This window comes from Primulina tabacum, chromosome 3 (genome assembly GCF_025594145.1).
Source record: "Primulina tabacum isolate GXHZ01 chromosome 3, ASM2559414v2, whole genome shotgun sequence".
Taxonomy (NCBI): Eukaryota; Viridiplantae; Streptophyta; class Magnoliopsida; order Lamiales; family Gesneriaceae; genus Primulina; species Primulina tabacum.
Window position 1 is genome coordinate 2514591 of NC_134552.1, and position 23959 is coordinate 2538549.

General features: G+C 35.5%; 3 protein-coding genes across 8 annotated transcripts; 1 reads left to right on the plus strand and 2 right to left on the minus strand.

The window, feature by feature from the left end:
- Window positions 1-4841: 4841 nt before the first annotated feature.
- On the plus strand, window positions 4842-13964 carry LOC142539280 (xanthine dehydrogenase 1-like). The gene is given in 18 exon segments (XM_075644630.1): window positions 4842-5042; window positions 5491-5590; window positions 5921-6029; window positions 8026-9061; window positions 9064-9509; window positions 9605-9748; window positions 9750-9848; window positions 9976-10290; window positions 10435-10467; window positions 10469-10675; window positions 10849-11133; window positions 11222-11443; window positions 11677-11718; window positions 11720-11839; window positions 11938-12072; window positions 12269-12505; window positions 12843-13016; window positions 13545-13964. Coding segments are annotated over 18 exon segments (4086 nt in total). The 5' UTR covers window positions 4842-4903; the 3' UTR covers window positions 13788-13964.
- A 699-nt stretch (window positions 13965-14663) lies between these two features.
- Window positions 14664-18377, minus strand: LOC142539281 (ADP,ATP carrier protein, mitochondrial). The gene is made up of 4 exons (XM_075644631.1): window positions 18230-18377; window positions 16079-16593; window positions 15614-15985; window positions 14664-15205 (listed from the first exon to the last, which is right to left on the minus strand). The coding sequence occupies exons 2-4, from the start codon at window positions 16580-16582 to the stop codon at window positions 14909-14911; spliced, it is 1173 nt and encodes a 390-aa protein (XP_075500746.1). The 5' UTR covers window positions 16583-16593; window positions 18230-18377; the 3' UTR covers window positions 14664-14908.
- Window positions 18378-18833: 456 nt separating this feature from the next.
- On the minus strand, window positions 18834-22423 carry LOC142539282 (zinc transporter ZTP29-like). Of its 6 annotated transcripts, none has more exons than XM_075644634.1 (13): window positions 21837-22423; window positions 21608-21665; window positions 21228-21286; window positions 21004-21096; window positions 20838-20915; window positions 20652-20739; window positions 20357-20412; window positions 20143-20199; window positions 19967-20007; window positions 19714-19781; window positions 19575-19631; window positions 19376-19493; window positions 18835-19108 (listed from the first exon to the last, which is right to left on the minus strand). In XM_075644634.1, exons 2-13 carry the CDS (start codon window positions 21636-21638, stop codon window positions 19063-19065), a joined length of 792 nt encoding a protein of 263 aa, XP_075500749.1. In that variant the 5' UTR covers window positions 21639-21665; window positions 21837-22423; the 3' UTR covers window positions 18835-19062. The 6 variants fall into 6 exon arrangements, with proteins under 6 accessions (XP_075500752.1, XP_075500753.1, XP_075500750.1 ...); XM_075644636.1 differs by lacking the exon at window positions 21608-21665 and adding an exon at window positions 21546-21607 and having other exon boundaries at window positions 18836-19108; window positions 21837-22387; XM_075644637.1 differs by lacking the exon at window positions 21608-21665 and having other exon boundaries at window positions 18834-19108; window positions 21004-21083; window positions 21837-21915.
- Between the last annotated feature and the right edge of the window lie 1536 nt (window positions 22424-23959).

Sequence of the window (23959 nt, forward strand, 5' to 3'; positions counted from 1 at the left end):
GGTTGTATTCGTGAGGCACATATGACAGATAAGGAGTTCAGCGATGGAAGGAGTTAGTTTCTCGGAAACAAGATACTCATTTTAGAGCAGCTGATGATGGTAGTTTGAGGATGAATGATAGATGGGTAGTTCCTGATGCATCTGAGTTGCTTCAGGGATTGTTGCGACGTGCACATTGTAGTCGATATTCTATCCACCCTGGTGGCAAGAAGATGTATAAGGATATATGCTCTCAATTTTGGTGGAAGGGAATGAAACGTGATGTGATTGATTTTGTGCTTCGATATCTCAATTGTCAACATATTAAAGCTGAGAGGAGAAGGCCATGAGGTGAATTGAGGAGTTTAGAAGTACCGACTTGGAAATGAGAGCACATATCGATGGATTTTGTGACTCATTTGCCAAGAAGCACTGTAACTATTGATGTTATTTGGCTGATTGTTGATCGATTGACTGAAAGTTGCACATTTTATACCCTATAACATGAATAGTACGTACTTGACGATGACACAGTTGTATATACGAGAGATTGTACGTTTGCATGAGATTCCAGTGTCTATTATTTCTGATAGAGATCATCGATTTGCTTCTCATTTTTGGGAAGGATTGCAGACTGCGATGGAGACAGAGTTGAGATTTAGTACATATTATCATCCCCAGACAAATGGTCAGACTGAGCGTACTATTCAGACGCTGTAGGATATGTTGCATGAATTATGTTATGGATTTTAAATCTATTTGGAAGTCATATATTCCATAGGTGGAGTTTGCGTATAACAATAGTTATCAGAGTAGTATTCATATGGCTCCATTCGAGACATTGTATGGGAGACGTTGTAGATCTCCGTTATATTGGGATATGTATCCCTTGTCCAGCAAGTCCTATAATTGGGCTTTTAACTCTCTCAACTCTGCTGGTGCCATTCTTTAAGGAGCACGAGAAATAGGGGAAGTATCTGACATCAACTCAATTCCCAAACTCTACCTCACGGGCTGGTGGGAAGCCTGAAATCTCATCAAGAAATACATCGGCAAACTCAGCAACTACATGTATCTCCTCTATTCCCTCCTCCTCCTTCTTCTCTGTACATCTACAGCATAAATAAGATAACCCTCATGACCATGCTCCAATAATCGAGACATTCAGATAGAAGATACCAACGGAAAAGGGGACGAGAACCCTTCCCATAAAATGTCCAACGCTCTTTCTGATCTGTGTAAAAATATACTACTCGCTGATAACAATCAACAGTCGCACAATATCTCCTAAGCACATTAATTCCCACAATACAATCAATATCAGTCATCTCTAAAATAATCATACCAGATCTCAGCTCGTAGCCCTCATAAGAAATAATATCTGATATCATAGATACAACTGATATATCAACTCCAAAAGGTATCGAAATAGAAAGAGGCATAGACGATGGAGACAAGCGCATATGATTCTCAACCACAAACCTCTTCGATATAAATGTATGTGAGACATCTGTATCAACAAGAACATAAGCAGGATAAGAACATAAATAACACTTACCCGGTATCATCTTAGCATGAACATTCGTAGCAACATGTGGCACGTATTTCAACAATGCAGAATATCGAGTCTCACACTCAGCAACAGACATACTACACTGTCTCAAATCCTCGAATTCTCTCTCTTTCTTTTGTCTGGCTGCTATAGAAAAATATTTATCAAGAAAACGAAATCGAAACACATCTCAATCAACAGTATGGCTTTGTGCTCTCAATCCGACCTCAGTCATCTGCCACCACAATAGTACATTCCTTGAAAGCTGAAACGCAGCCAATCGTAACCAAGCAGACCTAGCACACGAAGCAGTCACAAATATGCGCTCTATCCTCTCGATCCACTCATCTGCTCGTTCGCCAGTCTCAGAGCTATCAAATCTCGGCGGAAGATAACTATTAAACCGTGCCAAAGTCAACTCAACGGGAAATAAAGGCTGATCTGCAGGTGCCTGTCCTATAGGAGGAGGTGACAATCGATTCATCTGTCCAAACCCACTGTCAACCTCGTCAGTTACCTCGTCTGGATGTACATGTCCTCTAACTGCCATCACTGTAAATCAAATTGTTAATCATAACATTTAACAATTATAATCCAGTAATCATCGTCACACCTTTCGTACGAAAACACACGCAACTAAAGAACAATCAATCATACCAAGAAATCATCAAGAACAAATCAATGCATAGACACATGCAAATAATATTGTCATCCAACTCCCTTATCACAAACCCAACTCCTAACCATCCCAAACATCTAACATATGCTTTGATGCCACCAAGTGTGGCGCCCCAAACTCGCCACGTAATCATACAGCATGTGACGTCATATGCATAATTTTTTTTTCAACGACGTAATAATATAATGCATATACGACAAAATAATGCAATCATCTCACTATCTACATTAGTATAGTAGAAACAATATAATACATACACACAACTCAAATAAGACAAAAAACTATACTGTTTCTATCTACTATTAACTACATGACTGTTTGACTAGACATACCTAGTCCTTCACCTCTATCATGTCTCATGACATAGTCATGTAACATGTCCAACAGAAACATCTCTCAAAGGGTGAGCATATACAACAATCATCATCGTAACACATAATAGTTATATTAACGACAACATAAAATATAACTGAAATCATAACAGAAATACCATCTTTGATGTTTCTAGACAATCAAACCATCAATGACATCACTCTCATACTACTACTACAACAACATCAACGATACGTCGCACCCCTACTCCGGCGACAACAATATTGTCGAACAAACAACATCAAAGATACATCGCACCACTACTCCAGTGACAACCATATCATCGATCGAACAAATCAACGAGACATCCCCCAACAGCGACAAGCCAACAACATCAACAATAATAAATAACAACAAATATAACATCAAATCACCCAATTCCGGTGATTTACTGTCGTTCAACACAATAGTATTTATCAATACTAAATAATAACAACATATGCTCGTACGTCAACACGTACCTGATAATCGAGTATATTTATAAAATTTGGCTATTTCTTTGATCTCGAGGCTTGTGACATATCTAAATAATTCAACAACAAATATCAGATCATTGTCACCGTATCAACACAGTCATAACAGTCTCAACATATAACATCAAATAGCCCAACACAATTAATTCAACAAAATATAAAACCCGATTATACAATCTTATCGTTCAACAGTTAATATTCCGGTGTATTTAATTCACAATACTAACATCAAATACACCCTAATAAATTAACTTCAAATAATAGGCTATTTTACAACATTCGTTAAACTACGAAAACTTTATATCAACATGTAGCCTATATTTCGTAGGCTTCCAAATATATAATCAGAATTAATAACAATTAACAAACAACTCACCAATTTCAATTTAACGATTAAAATCCCTAATTAAAATGAATTGAGAATACTTCAAAATAACACCACTATATTCTTCTCTACTTCGTTAAAATCATAAATTATTCAACAATCTTCAATTCCTGTGTGATTTAACAATTTATCGGATTTATTCCAGAAATCGACGAATTTCAAATATCACCAAAAATATAAAACTTATACATATGATCACAAAACTGAAGTCGATTCGTCGATTGGATAAACCGATAAGTCGCATGATCAAAAAGAAAATATCAAAACCCTATTCTATTTCTTCTGCTCACTCTTCTGTTATAAAAACTTTTGAATGAATTCTGATTCATTCGATCAATTTTCATATTTATCTTTTTTATTTTTTTAAATATTATATTAATAAAATAAAAATAATATAATATATAATATTTTTAACACGGTATATTCTTTTGGATCAGTCAAATGATCAAATTTTTCAAAACTCAAAACATGAAACTTCTATATCTTTGAGTTTTCTACGTTATATCCAAATTTCAAATTATTTGGATTTCATATGACCAAGATATATCATATTTCATTCTTTAAACATTGTTAATTATTTTGTAATCCCACATTACTAAATCAACAAATTGTGATATTCTACAGACATTACAATTATATTGTTTCTGGTATACTGATGTAAATAGTGTGATGGTTGCACTATTTTGTCGTATATGCATTATATTATTATGTCATTGAAAAGAAATTTTGTATGCATATGTCATTACATGTTGTATGATTACGTGGCGAGGTTTGGGGCGCCACAACATATAACTTACATTAAAGTTTTAACATTTTATTAGTATATATATATATATATATATATATATACTAAAACAGACCATGACACAAAAATTAATTATTTTAAGAACCTCAAACTTAATAATATACTAGTCCACCGACGCACGCGTTGTATGCTTGTACAACATTTTTTATAAGTCATTTGATTTATTTAAATGATGATCAAAATAAAGTTATAAAAAATAGTGATGGACTACATTTTAATTTTGATATGTGAATTTTAAAAAATAAATGTAAAAAAATCAAAGTAGGAATTAAACCTGCAACTTGATGCTTAGTAAAACAAGGCTCTATTAGCTAAACAACATGTGATTTGCATTAATTTTAATATTTTATTAATATATATATAAGTATTAAAACATATTATGACATCAAATATTAGTTACTCTGAGATCTCATATTTAATAATATAATATAAAAATATAAATAGTATAGATAATATATATAGATTCATAAAAAGTTATGTAAAATAGTTTAACGATCAATTTTGTTAAATATATATTTTATTTAAATTATTTATAAAAATTATTATTTTTGTAAAAATTTGATCAGTCACAAAAACGTACGAGAATTGAGATTATGATAACATATTTCTATGTTGTTTGGGACAATTTTGAGGGAAGGGGAGAAGAGAGAAAGTTAAAATGGGATCTTTGACGAAGAGGTACGAGTTGACGATCGACGAAGAATCTGAAGATAAGGAAGCGATTCTATTCGTTAATGGGGTCCGTCGAGTTTTGCCCGACGGCTTGGCCCATTTAACTCTTCTTGAATATCTTAGAGGTGCGTTTAACCAGTGGCGGAGCTTGGCCCGATCGCCTCTCCATTTTAATTTTTATGAAGTCGGGACAGCATGATTTCGCCACTGATTTTTTTCGAGTTGGCATTAGTTATTTGGATTTCAGAGCTTTTTGTTTCGCTTCCACGCAGAAATCCTGTCTGCGCCTTAACGTGTAACATATTCGGAGAAAGATTGATTTTCTTGAATTTACTTGCAAAGGGATTAGTTTGCTTGTTCTTGTTTCTGGTGTGAGATTTGAAGGAGATTTTATAAACTTTGTTCGAGTTGATTTGATTAGTGTTTGATTTGCTTCAGATTGAAGCTTCATGATGGTGTAATTTCTTTGATTGTTTGTGTTGGATATAACGCCATATTTGATCCAGCGTAGCTGATTCTTTTATTTGCTTAGTGGTAACTATTTATCTTCGGGTATTTTCATCCTTAATGCAGGTATAGGTCTGACCGGTACGAAACTTGGATGTGGTGAGGGTGGTTGCGGGGCATGCACTGTGATGGTATCTTATTTTGATCAAAATACTAAGAAAAGTGTGTAAGTCTCATATCCGGCAATGTACTATGTCTCCTTTTCGAAATATGCTACTTAATTTACCTGTAAATTTTTAAATATAGATTTTTTATCGTTCAAAAGATAAAACCACGGTGAGATATTAGATTAATTGGTTAACAGTGTGTCCTAGGTCAAATGGCTTATTATAGATTTGCTTTGGTTGGAGTTCCAAATTTACCTCAGTGTTATTCTAGCTCTTCTCTATAATTATTTCCTTTGTTTCTGTTACTCAGTTGCGCAATTTACGGTTTGTTCTGTTCTTAATTCAGCAATGGAAATGATTTTTTCCCACACTTTGAACCGTTCTTTCAGGCATCTTTCAGTGAATGCATGTTTGGCTCCTTTATATTCTGTCGAAGGGATGCATGTGATTACAGTTGAGGGTATTGGGAATCGCAGATATGGGTTGCATCCAATTCAGGTAGACTCTTTCATTTTTATAGAATGCGGAGTAAATGGCCCAATCTAATGGCCTCTCAACTGAATTATAATATTGAGTGGTCAGGTTTGCTTTGATAATTTATATGTAATTTTTAAGTTCCATTAACAAATGTATTTACTATTTGTTGGAAAGGATAGATTTTGCGACCGGCCTCTCGACTTAGATTTTTAGGATTTATGACTAAATTTTGGACGTGATAGTGAAGTAACTCACTCAGTTAGGATTCTCCTTGATTAGTTGGGATTTCCTATATAAACATGACCACACTAATGTGCTATTTTGATATGGTCCTGTTGTACAAAGGAATGTTCAAGCTTCTGTACTAACACAATATGGAGTGTAATTATTGATCGAGCAAAAATTGCACTGTGAAATCCTCGGTAAAAAGTCAATAAATTCAAGCTCGATATAATCGCAAGTGCACGATGTCAAGTAATAATATATTGTACACGAGTACGAGTAGCGTTCCTCCAGATACTGTATTACACAATTATCATTTCCAACTATTAAACCTTTAGCAACGATAATTTGAGTGATTCCTTACTACTAAAATGATTAAATAAACAATTAACTAAGTGATTCAAGGATTAGATGATGAAATGAACAAACTTAGATGATTAATTAAGGACTCAATGAAAAATGAATTTGTTGGGAATCTTGGTTCACCTACCCCTCGTTAATTTAATTAATTCGATTCACGCTTTTGACATGATTTCCTAACCAATTGAACACGCCCTCTCGTTATGCTAAACTAATTCAACTCAGTGAAGTAATTAAATCTATTTAATTTTTTATCAAAGATTAATTGCTCGTCGCTTCATGAAATCCCCTAGCTTTCGACCTATTGGACTATGACTATCAACGTGTATCCGATTTCATATCTCTCTGCAAATTGTAAACCCACGGACTATGCTACTCGCTCCTATCAGAAGTTATTCTCTCGAACTCACTCGCAATAAGAAATTATTATTAAAGTTGCTATGCTTCAATAATGCAATAAAAAACAATAACATAATCAAGAATAAATCAAAAGTTGAGAGTTAACTAAAACAACGGTTTCGGGTAGGATCCCCTTAAATCCCAACAAATATGAAAAGTTAGCTACTATAATTCATGATAAAAATATGCAAAACAATGTTTAAACTAGAAGTTCTAAACTAGAAATACTAGACAAAAACAAGAAGACGGTGCTCGGAAATCTTAAAATTCTTCAACTCCAAGCAAATCATCTCCTCCAAGCTTCAATGGCTGCTGAAAAATTTCTCTTTTCCTTACCCCAATCTCGCTCATATTCTCCTTTCCTCCCCAAAATTCGTAAACCTCGCCCGGATGGAAAGAAATCACGTGCATAGACTTTTCCAAATATGAATCCCGTTTGAACGGTAAGATTTTACCTCCCGGGCGCCAACCACTCTGTCTTGCTTCTTTCAGATAACATAAATCCGGCCCGAGCGGTCAAATTATTCCGTCCGAGCTCCGAGGGCCAACCATTATGTCTCCATGTTGGGGAAATCACTTTTCGCGCTCGAACAGTAAGATTCTACCGACCGAGAGCCAACCATTCTACCAAATTCTCATCCTTGTCTTCTAGCTTTGATACTTTTCCCCTTATTTCAGTTTCCCAACCATTTCGCTTGCAAATTCATCAAATACGAGTGAGCCACGATCAGATGCATATGATATTTCTAAAATGAACAAAATGTAGATAAAATGCATACACATACAATGCAAACACATACAATGCAAACACATACAAAACAACTGCAATAAAACACGTAAAAACGACACATATCAATTATGTCTTAAATTTTGTCAATTTGTTCCAAGACCTTTTCCGTTCAAAGTATTATGATTATTTTCTTGTTGTTTAAAGTGCACGCTCCCACATAATCTCCCGAAATGTTTAATGGGGTTTCTATTAATTTTGGTGTTGTTCATTTTTTGTTCTTATTTATTCTGAAACACAATATTGCAGGAATCATTAGCACGTGCACATGGTTCCCAATGTGGTTTTTGCACCCCTGGTTTTATCATGTCCATGTATGCCTTACTACGATCCTCTAAAATATCACCCACCAAAGAGGACATCGAAGAACACCTTGCAGGAAATTTATGTCGATGTACGGGTTATCGACCAATAATAGATGCTTTTCGTGTATTCTCCAGAACGAATGATGCATTGTACACCAATGGATCGTCTAGCCTTTCGAATGGCGAGTTTGTTTGTCCTTCAACTGGTAAGCTCTGTTCATGCCGGCCGAATAGCAAGGATTGCAAAGTAAGTCCAGAGATTTTGAAGCCAGTTTCTTACAATGAGGTTGATGGAGCTGCATACAGTGACAAAGAGCTCATCTTTCCACCGGAACTTCTAATGAGAAAATCGACTTTTTTATGTTTAACTGGTTCAAATGGACTTAGATGGTATCGTCCCTTAAAGCTTCAAGGTATATTTGATATAAAGGCCCGATATCCGGACGCGAAGTTGGTTGTAGGTAACACAGAGGTTGGTATTGAGACGAGACTCAAAAGTTTCCACTATCCTGTCTTGATCCATGTTGCTCATATTCCTGAACTCAATCAATTGACTGTAAAAGATGATGGTTTGGAGATAGGTGCAGCAATCAAACTTTCAGAACTTGCAAAAGTACTTAAAATAATTGTAGACCAACATGCTACTTTTCAAACTTCATCTTGTAGATCTATCCTTGAACTACTTAAATGGTTCGCTGGGACACAGATAAGAAATGTTGCATCTGTGGGAGGAAATATTTGCACTGCCAGTCCTATATCTGACCTGAACCCTCTATGGATGGCTGCTAGAGCAAAGTTCTGCATATCTGATAGTAAAGGAAATATGCGGAAATGTGAGGCTGAAAAGTTTTTTCTTGGTTATCGTAAAGTAGACCTTGCCACAGATGAAATCCTTCTTTCCGTTTTTCTCCCATGGAACACTGAGCATGAATATGTAAAAGAATTTAAGCAATCTCACAGGAGAGACGATGACATTGCTATTGTAATGCTGGAATGCGTGTTTGTCTTGAAGAGAAGGATAAAAAATGGGTGGTTTCTGACGCCTCTATTGCTTATGGGGGGGTTGCCCCGTTTTCTTTTTCTGCAAATAAGACAAAGAACTTTTTGATCGGAAAGCGTTGGGACCAAGAACTGCTGCAGAGCGCATTGAGAGTCCTAGAGAAGGACGTTGTGCTGAAAGAAGATGCCCCAGGGGGAATGGTGGAGTTTAGAAAATCCCTGACCTTGAGCTTCTTCTTCAAGTTTTTCTTGTGGGTTTGTCATCAAATGGATGGACAGGCATCCTTTGATGAAGCTGTACCAATAACTCATCTTTCAGCAATAAAATCATTTCACCATCCTTCGGTTATGGGATCTCAGGAATACGAGATTGTAAAGCGTGGGAGTTCTGTTGGTGCTCCTGAAGTACATCTGTCATCGAGACTTCAGGTTTGCACATAAACGTGTCGTTAATGTACTAAGATGTCGTGAGACCGCCAGTAACTATTACCATTTAATTTCGCTGATGATTTGACATTTCTCAGGTTACTGGTGAGGCAGAATATACAGATGATGCTCCCATGCCTCCCAATAGCTTACATGCTGCTTTAATATTGAGTAAAAAGCCTCATGCTCGTATACTTTTAGTAGATGATTCAGCAGCCAAATCTTCACCAGGGTTTGCAGGAACTTTTTTTTGCCTCAGATGTGCCAGGGAATAATATGGTTGGGCCTATTATTACAGATGAAGAGCTTTTTGCTTCAGAAGTCGTCACTTGTGTGGGTCAGGTAAACTTTATTTTCTCTGAATTTTTCTTTAGCTAACAGTTCTCTAAAATTTAGGTGTACGCTGGTTGACTAATTTGAAGAAACTAACTTCGTCGTGCTAAAATCTTTCTAAACTGGTATCTTGCAGATTATTGGTGTAGTTGTTGCTGATACGCATGAAAATGCGAAACTTGCCGCTCGTAAAGTTATTGTTCAATATGAAGAATTACCTGCAGTTTTATGCATAAAAGATGCCATCTTGTCTGATAGTTTCCATCCTGATACCGAAAGATGTATGAGGAAAGGGGATGTGGAACACTGCTTCCTGTCAGGTGCATGTGATAAGATTATAGAGGGAGAAGTTCAGGTTGGTGGGCAGGAACATTTCTACTTGGAGCCAAATAGCACTTTAATATGGACGATGGATGGAGGGAACGAGATTCATATGATTTCATCTACTCAAGTAAGTTGTGTGTCGTAACTTTTCTAATTCTACTATAAATTCCATCTTTAGGTCTTATAAATACCTTCATTTCAATGATAGGATGTTTGCAAAGATTTGTGAACAAAATTAAGTTCAAAAGTTGTGATTTTGTTCTTTTTTCAGTGCCCTCAGAAGCACCAAAAATATGTTTCCCAGTGTTCTTGGGATTCCAATGTCCAAGGTCGTATGCAAGACCAAAAGAATTGGTGGTGGATTTGGAGGGAAAGAAACAAGGTGTGCCATCTTTGCTGCTGTGGCCGCGATTCCATCATATTTATTGAATTGTCCTGTGAAGATAACATTAGACAGGGATGTCGATATGATGACAACTGGACAACGTCATAGTTTTCTTGGAAAGTATAAGGTATTATTTACGCCTAAAATTGCTTTGAGCATGAGAAATTTTCATCCTGCAAACACCATTAAATTTTCATTGAAGTGATTAATAACTCATGCACGGATGGATGTGATTATTCGGAGGATGATCAATTCAGAATCTTGAGGAACACAAATCAGTGATCTAATGATGTTTTGCAGGTTGGCTTTACGAATTCCGGAAAAATTCTTGCTTTAGACCTTGAAATCTTCAGTAATGGCGGAAATTCACTCGATCTGTCTCTTGCTGTGCTTGAACGGGCTATGTTCTCGTCCGACAATGTATATGAGATACCAAATGTTAGGATTAGAGGAAAGGTTTGCTTCACTAATTTAAGCAGTAACACAGCTTTTCGAGGCTTTGGCGGTCCACAAGGCATGATAATTGCTGAAAATTGGATCCAAAGAATTTCCATGGAGGTTAAAAAATGTCCGGAAGAAATTAGGGTAGGACAGAGTTCCCTTGATGAAATAATAGTATTTCACGTGCATTTGGTAAAATATTACAACTCACATTGTGCTTTTCCGTTTTCAGGAAGCCAATTTTCAGAGTGAGGGATCAGTCTTGCATTATGGTCAAAAAATCGAACACTCTACCTTGGAGAGTCTCTGGAATGAACTGAAGCAATCTTGCAACTTTTCGGCTGCTCGTAAAGAAATTGAGCAGTTCAATCTTTGTAATCGATGGAAGAAGCGTGGAATTGCCATTGTACCTACAAAATTTGGCATCTCTTTTACTGCTAAGTTTATGAATCAGGTATTTATTTTGAGTGTCGCATTTCCGAAGGTAGACAGTGCTGTTGGTGATTTAAATATTATGCCCTTTCAATTTTTTATTGTCAGCTCAGATAATGTAAGTGATAAAAATTTTAGAACTTTTTGCAGTCCAATGTCTTGCAAAATGTTGGCTTTATGTGTATTAGTCACTTCCTTCCTTGTGCATATTAGCCAGAAGTAAATATACTTTCTCCTCTGTTATTTGGTTCACAGGCAGGTGCTCTTGTTCAAGTATACACAGATGGAACCATATTAGGTCACACACGGTGGCGTTGAGATGGGGCAAGGCCTGCATACAAAAGTCGCGCAGGTTGCTGCATCAGCGTTCAACGTTCCTCTCAGCTCTGTATTTATATCCGAAACAAGTACCGATAAGGTAAGAGTTCATTAATATTTTTTAGTGTTGATATGAGTCATAATTCTTATATTATTTCTTATATTATATCTGGTGCCTACTTGTGTGGCTGTGCTCAGGTTCCGAATGCATCACCAACAGCAGCTTCTGCAAGTTCTGACATGTACGGTGCAGCAGTTTTAGATGCATGTGAGCAAATAAGAAAACGAATGGAGTCGATTGCATCAAAACATAATTTTGGCTCGTTTGCCGAGGTAAGCTTATCTGCACCTGAGCGGCCTGTTTCTATCACTAAATTTTCATTCTTTATTCATTTCTAACAATTTTAGAAAACCAAACATGTTCCACACTGGTTTTCATATTCATGGCCATTCATCCAAAACATCCTGTTTGAGTAAACAGTCAATTTATGTCGTTCACTGATACGAATTGCATGCTTTCAATTATCAGCTTGCTTATGCATGCTACATGGAGAGGATAGACCTTTCTGCTCATGGATTTTACATTACACCTGATATTAACTATGATTGGAAGACGGGTAAAGGGTCTCCATTCCGTTACTTCACTTATGGGGCTGCTTTTGCGGAAGTGGAAATCGACACATTGACCGGAGACTTCCACACGAGGCGAGCAGACATGATTTTGGATCTTGGATTTTCTATCAATCCTGCTATTGACATTGGACAGGTGGTTTCTTGTTAACGATTTTGTTTACAAGATTAAGCAATTATCATTATTGTCTGTGTTATTTTATTGCATTGAAGTGTTTTCCATGGTACATAGCGGTTTGTGTAGCCTACCTTACAAAAAATTGGGGAATCAACCATCTGCCGTGTTGCCAAATATTTCATTCAACTCGTTTATTTTGAAGTTTACAATGATCCATAACTTTCATTTCAATCGCATCATTATATTCTAGCAAATGATCATGGCTAGTAGATTAATATAATATTAGCACTCACAATCTGGTATTCATTTCTTGTGAATAACATTCTTTATCTGATTTGACTTGCCACTCTTTCAGATTGAAGGAGCATTTATACAAGGTCTTGGATGGGTAGCATTGGAAGAGCTCAAATGGGGTGATCCTGCTCATAAATGGGTACCACCGGGATTTCTGTATACGTGTGGACCTGGTAGCTACAAAATTCCTTCAGTTAATGACATCCCGTTTAAATTCAACGTCTCCCTCCTCAAGGTAAACAAGCTAATACTTAATTTTAACTGGTTCAAGTTTTCATATCCTGTTTATACGTGTTTATTATATCCAAGAAAGTGGATAAATCATGTGAACTCTTTTCTTCAGTAAATATTGGGAGAAAAGGAAGGCAAAGTTCTTTTCTTGGTTTCTTTGTTGTTGTAGATATGGAGGCTTTGCATTTTGGTTGGATACCCCGTATGCTTCTTTCATTTTCGTTCCCCTATGTATATCTGTCAGGCATATTCGATTCCTTTGACTGTTAATAGTCACAAGAAATTTAGTGTTCACCCGTTGACTTCCCTAGCTCCATAAAGTTGCTTGGTCTGGCTAAGTAAACCAAATCAACAAATTCTAGCTACAAGGATCATATCGGTCGAACTATTTTTACAGGACTAAAAAATATAGCAGCGTTACTAATGACTCTCTATTACTACGGGATAAAATATGCAATTTAGAAAGCCAAGTATGGCTCATTTATGTTGGGAATCAACTTAGACTTTTATGCATTAAAAACAAAATTTCCAGGGTGCTCCAAATGTAAAGGCAATCCACTCCTCAAAAGCAGTGGGAGAGCCCCCATTCTTTCTTGCCTCAGCCGTCTTTTTCGCAATAAAAGACGCCATCATCTCTGCAAGAGCTGAAGTTGGTTGCAACGATTGGTTTCCTCTCGATACTCCGGCAACACCTGAACGTATACGGATGGCGTGTTTGGATGATATCACCAAGGGGTTGATGGGCTCCGATTTCAGGCCGAAGCTTAGCGTATAGTTTAGAATCCTCATTTTAAGTATGGTTGGTTTGCAACACAGTGCAAATGTAAATCCGGGGTTTCATCTTGTACAGAGTTAAAAGATTCTATGTGAAGTGTATGTATTGCTTTTGTTTCAGTTACATTGGAGAAATTTAACAGAGTTGGCTCACTTTCACTTACCCATTTTTCTTGTAGCAGTGAAAGGAACGACGCACTTGTTAGATAGCTTGCTATTTACAATTTGGTTGATAATCAAATTCTAAAACCCAAAATTCATCTACCACGGAAAATTTTGATCATCTTGAATCTAACTTGATAGATTTTAATTCACATGAAGCCTGTTTTTTTCCAAAAAATATTATATTTATATTCAAAATTATCGAATCCGAGTCAACCTATAATATATTCAAATATTTTTCAAACCGAACTATTGTTAATTAATTAACAAACTGTTAATGAAATTTAATACTTTATCAATATAATTTATTGATATAATAGTATTATACATTGAAAAATATAATATTATTATATATATATTCCGAATAAATTGTGAAAACATTCAAATATTTTGAAGCGAACTTGAAAAAAAAAAAAAAAAATTTGCGAGTTTCAAAGAACTCGAACTAAAATATAATATAATTAATTAGTCTTAAAATTTTCTTATACCATTTTGTTCGTGTACCTTATCTCCAAGCTAAACACAATCTTAACATGCTTGACTAACCTGTAAATCAACCTCGAAAGGGAAATTGAGTGACGAACACAACTTTTATGTAAATAAATTCAATAAAAGGGCCACATCAGATCTTTTATCACACAATTTGGTCCATCTTAGATTTCATGAAAACTACTTAACATCGGAGAAGATACACTCAAAAATTACAAAAGCATACTAAATTAATAGTATTTTCTTAAAATTCAAAGTCTCATGAAAACAATAGCAGGATCCGTCCTAGAGTAGGCAACCCCTTCCATAACAATGTTCCAGCAACAACCCCCCACCCCAAAAAAGAGGGAAACAGACAATGTTTGGGTTCAGACCCTCGAAATTGAATTATTCAAAATTTCAAATTGTCGAATTTTCAAACTAAACAAAAAGTTTTCATCACCATCTTCATCCCAAAGAAAGTGGTGATTATTAACCACCTCCAGAGCCGTATTTCTTACCGAAGACAATCATCTGAAGTTTGTCGTAACCTGCAAGCACACCGGCACCAGCAACTGCACGAAGAATGTTTGCACCAGCACCCTTGAACAAAGATTTGGTACCTTCATTCTTAAGGATTTGAGAGAAAGCATCCAGAGAGCTCTTGTACTTCACGGCTTCACCAGATGTCATCATCATTCTTCTACGGACAGTGTCGATTGGATAGGAGGCAAGACCAGCACCATTTGTGATGAGCCAACCAAGAGCAAAGCTAGCGAAGAAACTGTCCTGTTGTCATGAACGGGTAAATCTCATTACATTGGCAACTTTTTAAAAATTAAACAGCTTAAATAAATCAAATAACATAATCCATTGTGTTGAAAATCATCGGAACTGTGCCTTGCATAGATGGTTAAGGATGAAAATTTAGTTCAAGGGAGTTTTAGTGCATCTTAGAGGGCGGATTTTACATTTTTACACATGATGCGCATATAATCAAAACAAATACCCATTTGAGAAGAAAGACAACTTATCCTCCCTGCTCAATGGATTTGCCTAATGAAACGGAAAACTTGTTTTGAAAAGAATAAAACTAAAGTGAAAATAAAAATCCTCATCAAAACTACAATACAGCCTTGGATCCAATCATGAATAAATGAACCTGCAAGTAGAAATCCAGTGTAGAGAAATACCAACCTGCATCGACCCCGTCAAGAGCACAGGCTTCAAAGAGTCGTACATTCCAAAGTATAAACCACGATACACAATAATACCAACACATGAGATGTTGAATCCACGGTAAAGACCAGCAATACCATCAGATTTCAGGGTCTTTCGGTACACATCAATCAAACCATTGAATTGCCTCTCACCTCCCTTCTTTGCAGCCTTGGAATCATTGGCAAGACGAGTACGGGCATAATCCAAAGAGTAGACAAATAGCAACGAGGAAGCACCAGCTGCACCACCAGAAGCAAGGTTGCCAGCAAACCATTTCCAATAGCCATCACGGTCTTTCTTGAAGTTAAAGAGTCTCTTGAAGTAGTCCTTGAATGCAAAGTTTAAGGCCTGTAGAAGAAGTTATAACATATAGCAAATCATGGTAAGAGCAGATTACAGAGATTTAACTCAAGTATCGTGAATATAAGAGGTTGGGAAAACCTGAGTGGGGAAGTAACGGATAACGTTAGCAGTGTTCCCTCTCCATAACGATCCAACTCCTTCATCCTGCATGGTTCTCTTGAAACAGTCTCCAATTCCCTTGTATGGTTCCGAGAGTCTACCAGACTTGATCATTTCATCTTGATTTTGAATCAAAAGCTTTACCCGTTCAATAGGGGCAGCAGCTGTTTTTGACACTGCAGCTGAGACTCCACCCATAAGAAAGTCGATGGCAAAGTGTGTGAGGCCTTTCTCAGCTGGAGCCTGTACAAACACTGGTGAAGCATTCGCAGACATCAATGACAGATTCTGAGAGACTTGACAAGTCATCGGATACTGCAATCCTGCATTTGTATAATTGCCATATGCAAATTGTCTCTGATACATGGCAGGCCGCTGGAAACCCCCATATCGTGTTTGGACATCCTGGGATAAACTGGGACTTATATGCAGCTGATTAGCCACCTTATGTGCGATAGTTGGGAGCTGGTGCTGATCAGTCATTTTAAGAATATCTGCAGTAGCACAAAATAGACAGGCAAGGACTAGTCAACCACAAAACCAAGTCCATAAGGTGGATAAGGAATTTAACCACGTAGCAAGCCAATTACAAGGACACTCTAGTTCTTTGGTTGTTATAGAGTAAGGAAAACATTTCCAAAAATGGAACTTAAACAAGAAACTAAAAATCACATAGCAGAGCCACATAACTGTTGACGCCAGAGAACACATGCAATACAAAATACTTGAGGACGCCATAAATACGGCTATCGTACATAGATAAAAAGACAACGATGACAGGCAGAGACTACAATCTGTACTAATATGCATAATTTAAAGAGTAATGGATTCAATTCTAGAATGGATATTAAATGAAAGGACGTTGAAACATGTTAAGCTCAGAAGTCTTCTGACCAAGCAGAACAGGGGAACCAACAAGATGAATGCCATCAACAACTAACTTCGTCTGTCATTGATAAAAGAGAATACATCAAGCTAAATCACCATGAAAAATGAACCCAAACTCATTTCTTTTCTAGAATCAAGCAGCCTCTCACAAATGGCTAGGCAGGTTCAACCTAATAAAGCATTTTTCCATTCAATGTACAAAACGACAGAACAAATTTCACTGTTTAAGTTAAGAAAAAATTGTAGCAAGTTTATTTTTTAAAAATGTTCTGATTAACTAGAAAAGGGTACCAAACAGTGCATCACAGAATAAGCGGGTTTGAATTCAATAAAATAAAAAATTGAGATTCAAAATCAGGTAAGAAAACCAAATTAATTTTTAAGCACTTTGGGTTCTTTTATTTCTATAATATTTCTATCCTATAATTTCAAAAAATGAAAAACAAGAATCTGCCATGCCACAAAGGTAACCAATCTTATTCCAAGTGTCTTCAATCAGCGTCATTTTTCTCTTTTGTTTTCTGTACATTCCTAAGCCACATCTTGGCCTCTGATCTGAGACTATCCTTGTACATAGATACTACAAGGGCATTGTTTCCAAGAATTTAGAAACCACAGAGTTCGAACATCAACGAAAGACACGGAAATTTGATGGGCATAAACAAAATCGAAAGCGGTTTGACATACAATATTAGAGCTAAAAGCATCCACAAGATATGCCAACAATAAGATAAAGTATGGGAGTGTAAAAAGGAAAGTAAAACAGAGCCACAATGGATTATGACTAAAACCAAGCAACTAAAAACACAGATCGAATCACACGTAAAGCCATACTTATGAAATAAAAATGAAGCCACAAACATAATAATAACCATGCATAATTCGTAAGCGAGTATGAATAACAGAGCATTCATATAAAATAATCCAAAAATGGACAAAATCAGTTAATAACTTCAGATGTGGTGAGACAGATCTAAGCTCGTTCGGACCTTGATCTCCCTACCAGTACAGAACTTTATCTACTACAGATCTAAAGAATCAGGAGTTCTAAGATCGAGTGAAAAACACTTCTTCTAACCAAAGGATGAACAAAAATCCAAAGCGGTCGAGGAAAAACAGTTAAAAAAATATTTTAAAAAAGAAAGAAAAATCAAATGGAATTGGAATTGAAGCAGGATAATCAGAAAATAAAATTGAACAAAAATCATACATGGATGAAATAAAAGAAAAAATAGAATTTACCAGAGCTGTGCTCGCCTCAGCTTGGGGCGAAGAAGAAATGGAATGGTGCAGAGAAGAACCAATCGGAGTGGGCAGTGTGTCCATATGGTTTAACTCCTTCAATTAGTTGCCTTTTGCACGCATCACCCAAATGTTTATGATATTTTCAATTGGACCCCTCAGTTATATGTATGTGCACATGATTTATACAGTATGGTTTATTTGACTAACGTAGCTTTCAGGTTAAAGCACTAACTTCAGGTTTACTTAGTGCGTATCGAAGGATCTCAATGAGTGTTCGAGTTATTCGAGTACGTGAGCATTTGATAAGTGTTCATGAGTTAAATTCTCCTACCAACACTTTCTCAGGCGAATATGTCGTACAAAATTTGTCTGATGCAAATTTATTTGACTAGCATGGTTTTGAAAACTACTGCGGTAGTTCCGAAGTTTACCTAGTGTCCACTGAAATATAACAATTGAGGATGTTTTTATTAATTTTAAAAGTATGGCAAATTGAATTTCAAATAGAATAATCCATTAGATCTTTTTTTTTTTAAATTTCATTTCCACAAAATAGTCATTTTTATTATATATTAAATTAAATACCTCATCAAACTCAAATTACGTCCTAATGATCAAGATAACATAGTCAGCCAAGAAGTGAAATCTCTGAAAGAAAAACATGAAATGAAAGTGACGAAGTCTCTGCTTGTCATAATAAGAAGCAACACAATTTGCTATTTTACAACGAAATATTACAAAGAAAAACTATTAATTCTGGAAAATATAATATGCTCAATCTTTTCTTCACTTTTTCGAAATATTCATGTCGATTTCGTAGATATGATCGATCACAAGCTCATTTGATCTGGTAAGCTTGTCTCAAGAAAGTAGAGGCTGCAAGACATTAATAAACATAAAATATTGACGTGAATTTGTTTGTTGGTCAATTTGCGGTCTTGGTCTTTTTCTTTTTTTTTTGAATTGGAGTGTTGACATGACATTGAACACGTCAACAATAACTGATGGCACATAAGCAATTTTCGGTGACACGTGCTCATGTCGAAAAATGACTGAAACTAAAAACATTGTAACTTTACCCCTTATACAAACAAAATTAGAAAAACATAAAAAAAAATGTAGTTTTTCCATCAAGAAAGTCACCTAGTAGACATGAACGCCATTCCAAAGAACACAGCTTTAACAGTTTTCTTTTGCCCCGCGTGATCAAAGGCCAACGGGAGCATTTCATGCAACGTCAAAGAAGCCATCACTCCACCAACTGGAAATAACACGAACACATCAAACACTAATACGGGAAATCATTTAAGTTTAACCGGATGAACGACGAGATCGATCATACCGGATCCGAGAAGGCCCTCCAGTATTTCCGGACTCAAACTGACGGGGAATAGGTACGCTGCAAGGAACGAACAGAAACAAATTATATCTTGACATTATTTTAAGCAGTGTGGGATGGATATAGCTAGTTCATGACATACCTACAACAAGAACGCCGAGGGGCTCGGCTAGACCGGAAAGGGTGGCCAACTTGAAAGCCCGCCATTTACTAAGACACAAGGTGCACCAGATCGATATACATACGATAAGACAATCACCAATGATCAATTCTATTTTATTGCACCAATTCTTAGACTAGTTATTTTCATTTTATTTACAACAATTTAGTTGGAGACAGACTGAAATCGTGAAATTACCAAAACCAGCTTGCTAGCAATGCTGAACATTTCCTACCTTTGAGTGGCGAAGTAAACAGGCAGTGCAACAGCAATCCCCTGCAAAAGTCAGTAAAAATTTGTTTTCTTTAAAGTCAATATATAAATACATATTGGATCATATTTGGTACATGAAGAAGATCAAGGTCTTGAATATATTATAGACTGTGGTTTCTAAAGATATTGAAATGATACCTCTGGTATATGGTGCAAAGCAATAGCCAGCGCCAAGTTGAGACCGACGCGAAAGCCCTAACACGGAAAAACGAACCTGATGATGAAATAAATGCTTTCATCTTTTTTTTCAAGTTCAACCACATTGTTATCAAATTGATTTGAACTGAACTGAACATATATAAAATTAAGGCATTCCAACATATCAAATAACTCTAGATGTCTTATATTTAACCTTAATGGATCCAAGGAACACTGCCATTCCCTCCGGGAAATTATGCAAGCTTATCCCTGAAACAGAGATATTTCAAGCATGTGAATTCAATCATATTTATCTAATAAACCGAAACTAACCGGAAATTGCGCAAATTCTTTCCAAAACAAAGTACATAGACAAGTCATCAACACACACATATGCAACTTCAAGCACTTGGTCCAACAATTTGAAAAGGGTCCGTCACGAATTCGATAATTTTCATGCCAACTGTAGCAATTTTTTTTTTTTTTCAATTCATATAGAAGAATAACACCTAAGGCTGTGATGATTCCACTAAATAGAACTTGGCGTCGATGCTTTTTTATGATATCTTTGCTCTTGCTCCCTTCATCCCCATCATCCTGATTCCATGCAAAAAACAATTTTTGGTTCATATTTCACAAAGATTAACAGTCACAAAGTTTATCCATATCGTACAAATGAGTTGAACAAACCAGACCTTTTTACCATCTGAAATGGGTGGAAGTTCTGGGATGAAACTAGCCACAAATGCAAAGAAGGTTGCACCTGCAAAGAACTTTAAAGCCAATGAATCAATATACGGTGACAACACAACAGTGTACTCGAAATAGATGCTATTTCGGCACTAAATTTGTAAACCTCACCCAGAGATTCCCTTTCAAAAAACCAATGGAGTCGATGGCATTATGAACCAAATAAAAGAAGGATATGCTCAACATAAGACCTGCCGCAAAACCCTGCGTGAGCGAAACCAAAAACTAGATGTAGGCTTATGAAACTGGAAATCATTAAATTTTAAGTCAAGTAGGCATTTAGTCGGAGAATCTAAAGGGAGGTAGTATTATACACATTGACACAAATTTATTACCTGCAGAAGGCCGAGCATTTTAAGATTTGGGGCCTGATTGACGACAACAAAGAGCGCGCCTATTTGAGAACACAGCCAAGAATCATTAGGCTTCTCGTGAATTCAGGGCTAAATTAAATAATATAAACTGGCAAAGCAAGTTCATGGCGTAAATGATTTACTTATATCATGCATCTTGGCCTTGAAAATCATCTGTCTGAGTATACAACTCAACAATAAATAACCAGACTCAACAATCACGCGAAATCAGAAGGTTGAAGTAATTATGAAGTTAGAGTATCCTAAGCCTCAAGCTCTATCTGGTAAAACACTACATACTTTTTCGGTTTCATGATCGAATGGACTAGCTAGCTAGGATACAATATATGGATATCCTATACCTGCATGATCAGAAGTAAGACCGTCATTCATTCGATAAAGCAGAACGCAACAAGCAAACTGGATGTAAAACATAAGGTCCAAATTAGACAACACCGAAGATTATAAACTCCAACCAAATGCCGAAATTCAATAGTACTTACGTAAAAATTTGTGAACACAAACAAATGATAGCCACACACATCAAATTTCTGAACACTAGAGCAAATAGTTTATTTAGTGATCACTTACCAACGGAGTTGCTCAAACCACCCAAAAGTGCTAGTGCAAGAGCAACTAAAACTTGAGATTCCATGAAACTCATTTTTCCCAAAACCCCACTACTCAGAGTTGACAAATCTTGGAATATTCCAACTCGAAGACAAAATATGGGAGTACCCTTTTCTCCAATCTCCTGTCTCCTGATCCAGGAATGGTACACAAGAAATTAAAGAGTTCATGATATTTATACAGATGACTACGATGCTGTAATAAACTATCTCCACCAGTTATGAACTGATCCAAAGCAGGACTAGCAATGTTCAAATAAACAAATTTCACTTTACCACCTGGAATTAAACAGGCTGAGTAAATGATACGTGTTTACAGTGTTTTTAGTTATTAAAAATTGTCAAAAAAAATTTAAAATTCTCTGGCTTACTGCGTAAATACATTAAATTAGTAAAAGATATAACACATTAAATAGTTGAATCTCCCACTGCTAAACTCATGATCAAACAGAACATTAGCAAGTAATTAACATAAAATACAATTTAAAAAATACGCTAATGTTTTTATAAATATATTATATTCTGGATAATCACACCTTGCTATATAAAAATCATGCAGCAGCAATGCATCAACAAAGAAGTGGATAAAATAGCAATTAAAACTCGAAGGGCAGTTGAGGATTCCATTATTGCATGAAAAGGGTGTTTGTATCTATCTTCGAACAAGAATTTAATAGACCGGAAAGGGAGTAGTATGATAGTGAGAGCAAAAAAGAAATATCTACACGGGATAATCCAAGAAAATTTAACAAAATAACATTTCCCGACTTAATTTTCATATAACTAAATAAATATTTGTTCAGATTACTCCAAAAAACAAAGAGAAGAAGAAATTTTTAAAAGAAATATAAAAATAATTTCAAAGATTTTATGTTTCAATTTTAATTTACTTTCGTTTGTTACGTGGTAGCCTAACTTTGCTTGCTTGCTAGCTACTCCACTAATCTTCAAGGGAGTATGTCACTTCCAACTCAAACTTTCGGCAGATGGGGTTAAGTACGTAGTACAGATTTGTTTATTTCTATAAAATATTTGTTTTTAAATTTAATTAGTTTGTCAAAAATATTTAATGAAAAATATATATTTTTTCTTAATTTATTGCTTATTTTACACTGCGTACATCTGATAGATCAACAAACATATAAATTTTCCTTAATTCCCCCATTGCGAAAAAAAGTATTTATTTTTATTTTGTTTAATGGGAATTTTGAAACTATTGCAATTGTTGTTCTAAAAATATATATTATAATTGTCAATTCATTTTAGTATATCGAAACTTGAAATATTTAACTATTTCAAAATCAGTTCTTGAAAGAGGAGCTTTCCTAAATGAAAAGGGACAGTTGAATTCTTTACGTATTATTTTATTTCCAAATGAAATGTCATTTTTTTAGAAAAAAAATTTTCTAGTCAAATGATGTTTCTTTTTTTTTTTTTTTAAAGGGAAAAGATTTAATTGAGTATAATTTACTTGAATATTTTTTTGTATAATTTATAAATAATTTTTTAGATGATTCATAAAAAAATTATTTTAGATAACTTTAATATTTTTGAAAATTAGGACAATGACACGACGCTCATTTATATTTAGGGGGGTGTATTCAATGTAGGAGATTTATTGACTTTTAATGATTTTTGTATATTTTAAAAGTCTAGATGTATTCAATTAAGACTTTTACATACTCTATAGAAGTTTAGTTGTATTCAAAATAGAATTTCATAGAGTTTTAAAAAGTCAAGTGGTATTCAACATTGATTTTTAAAAACTTTATAAAAGTCTATAGGTATTCAAATTTTTCATTGACTTTTAATAACTTCATGGAATTCATTAACATACAAACATTAAAGCCTAATGTACAACTATAAATTGTCAAAAATTGTATTTGGTTCAACCCAAAGATTTGGATGGATTTTTAAAACTTCTAACTCATACACAAGCTATTTCTTCTTTCTTTGTCGCTTCACATCACCTCTCTTCTTATCTCCTCTCCTCTATTTTTATCACTTTCTCAAATTTTCGAAGTGTGTCTCTATATATATTTTCATCTTTCCTATTCAAATTTTTCGTTTTTTGGCTGATTGTTC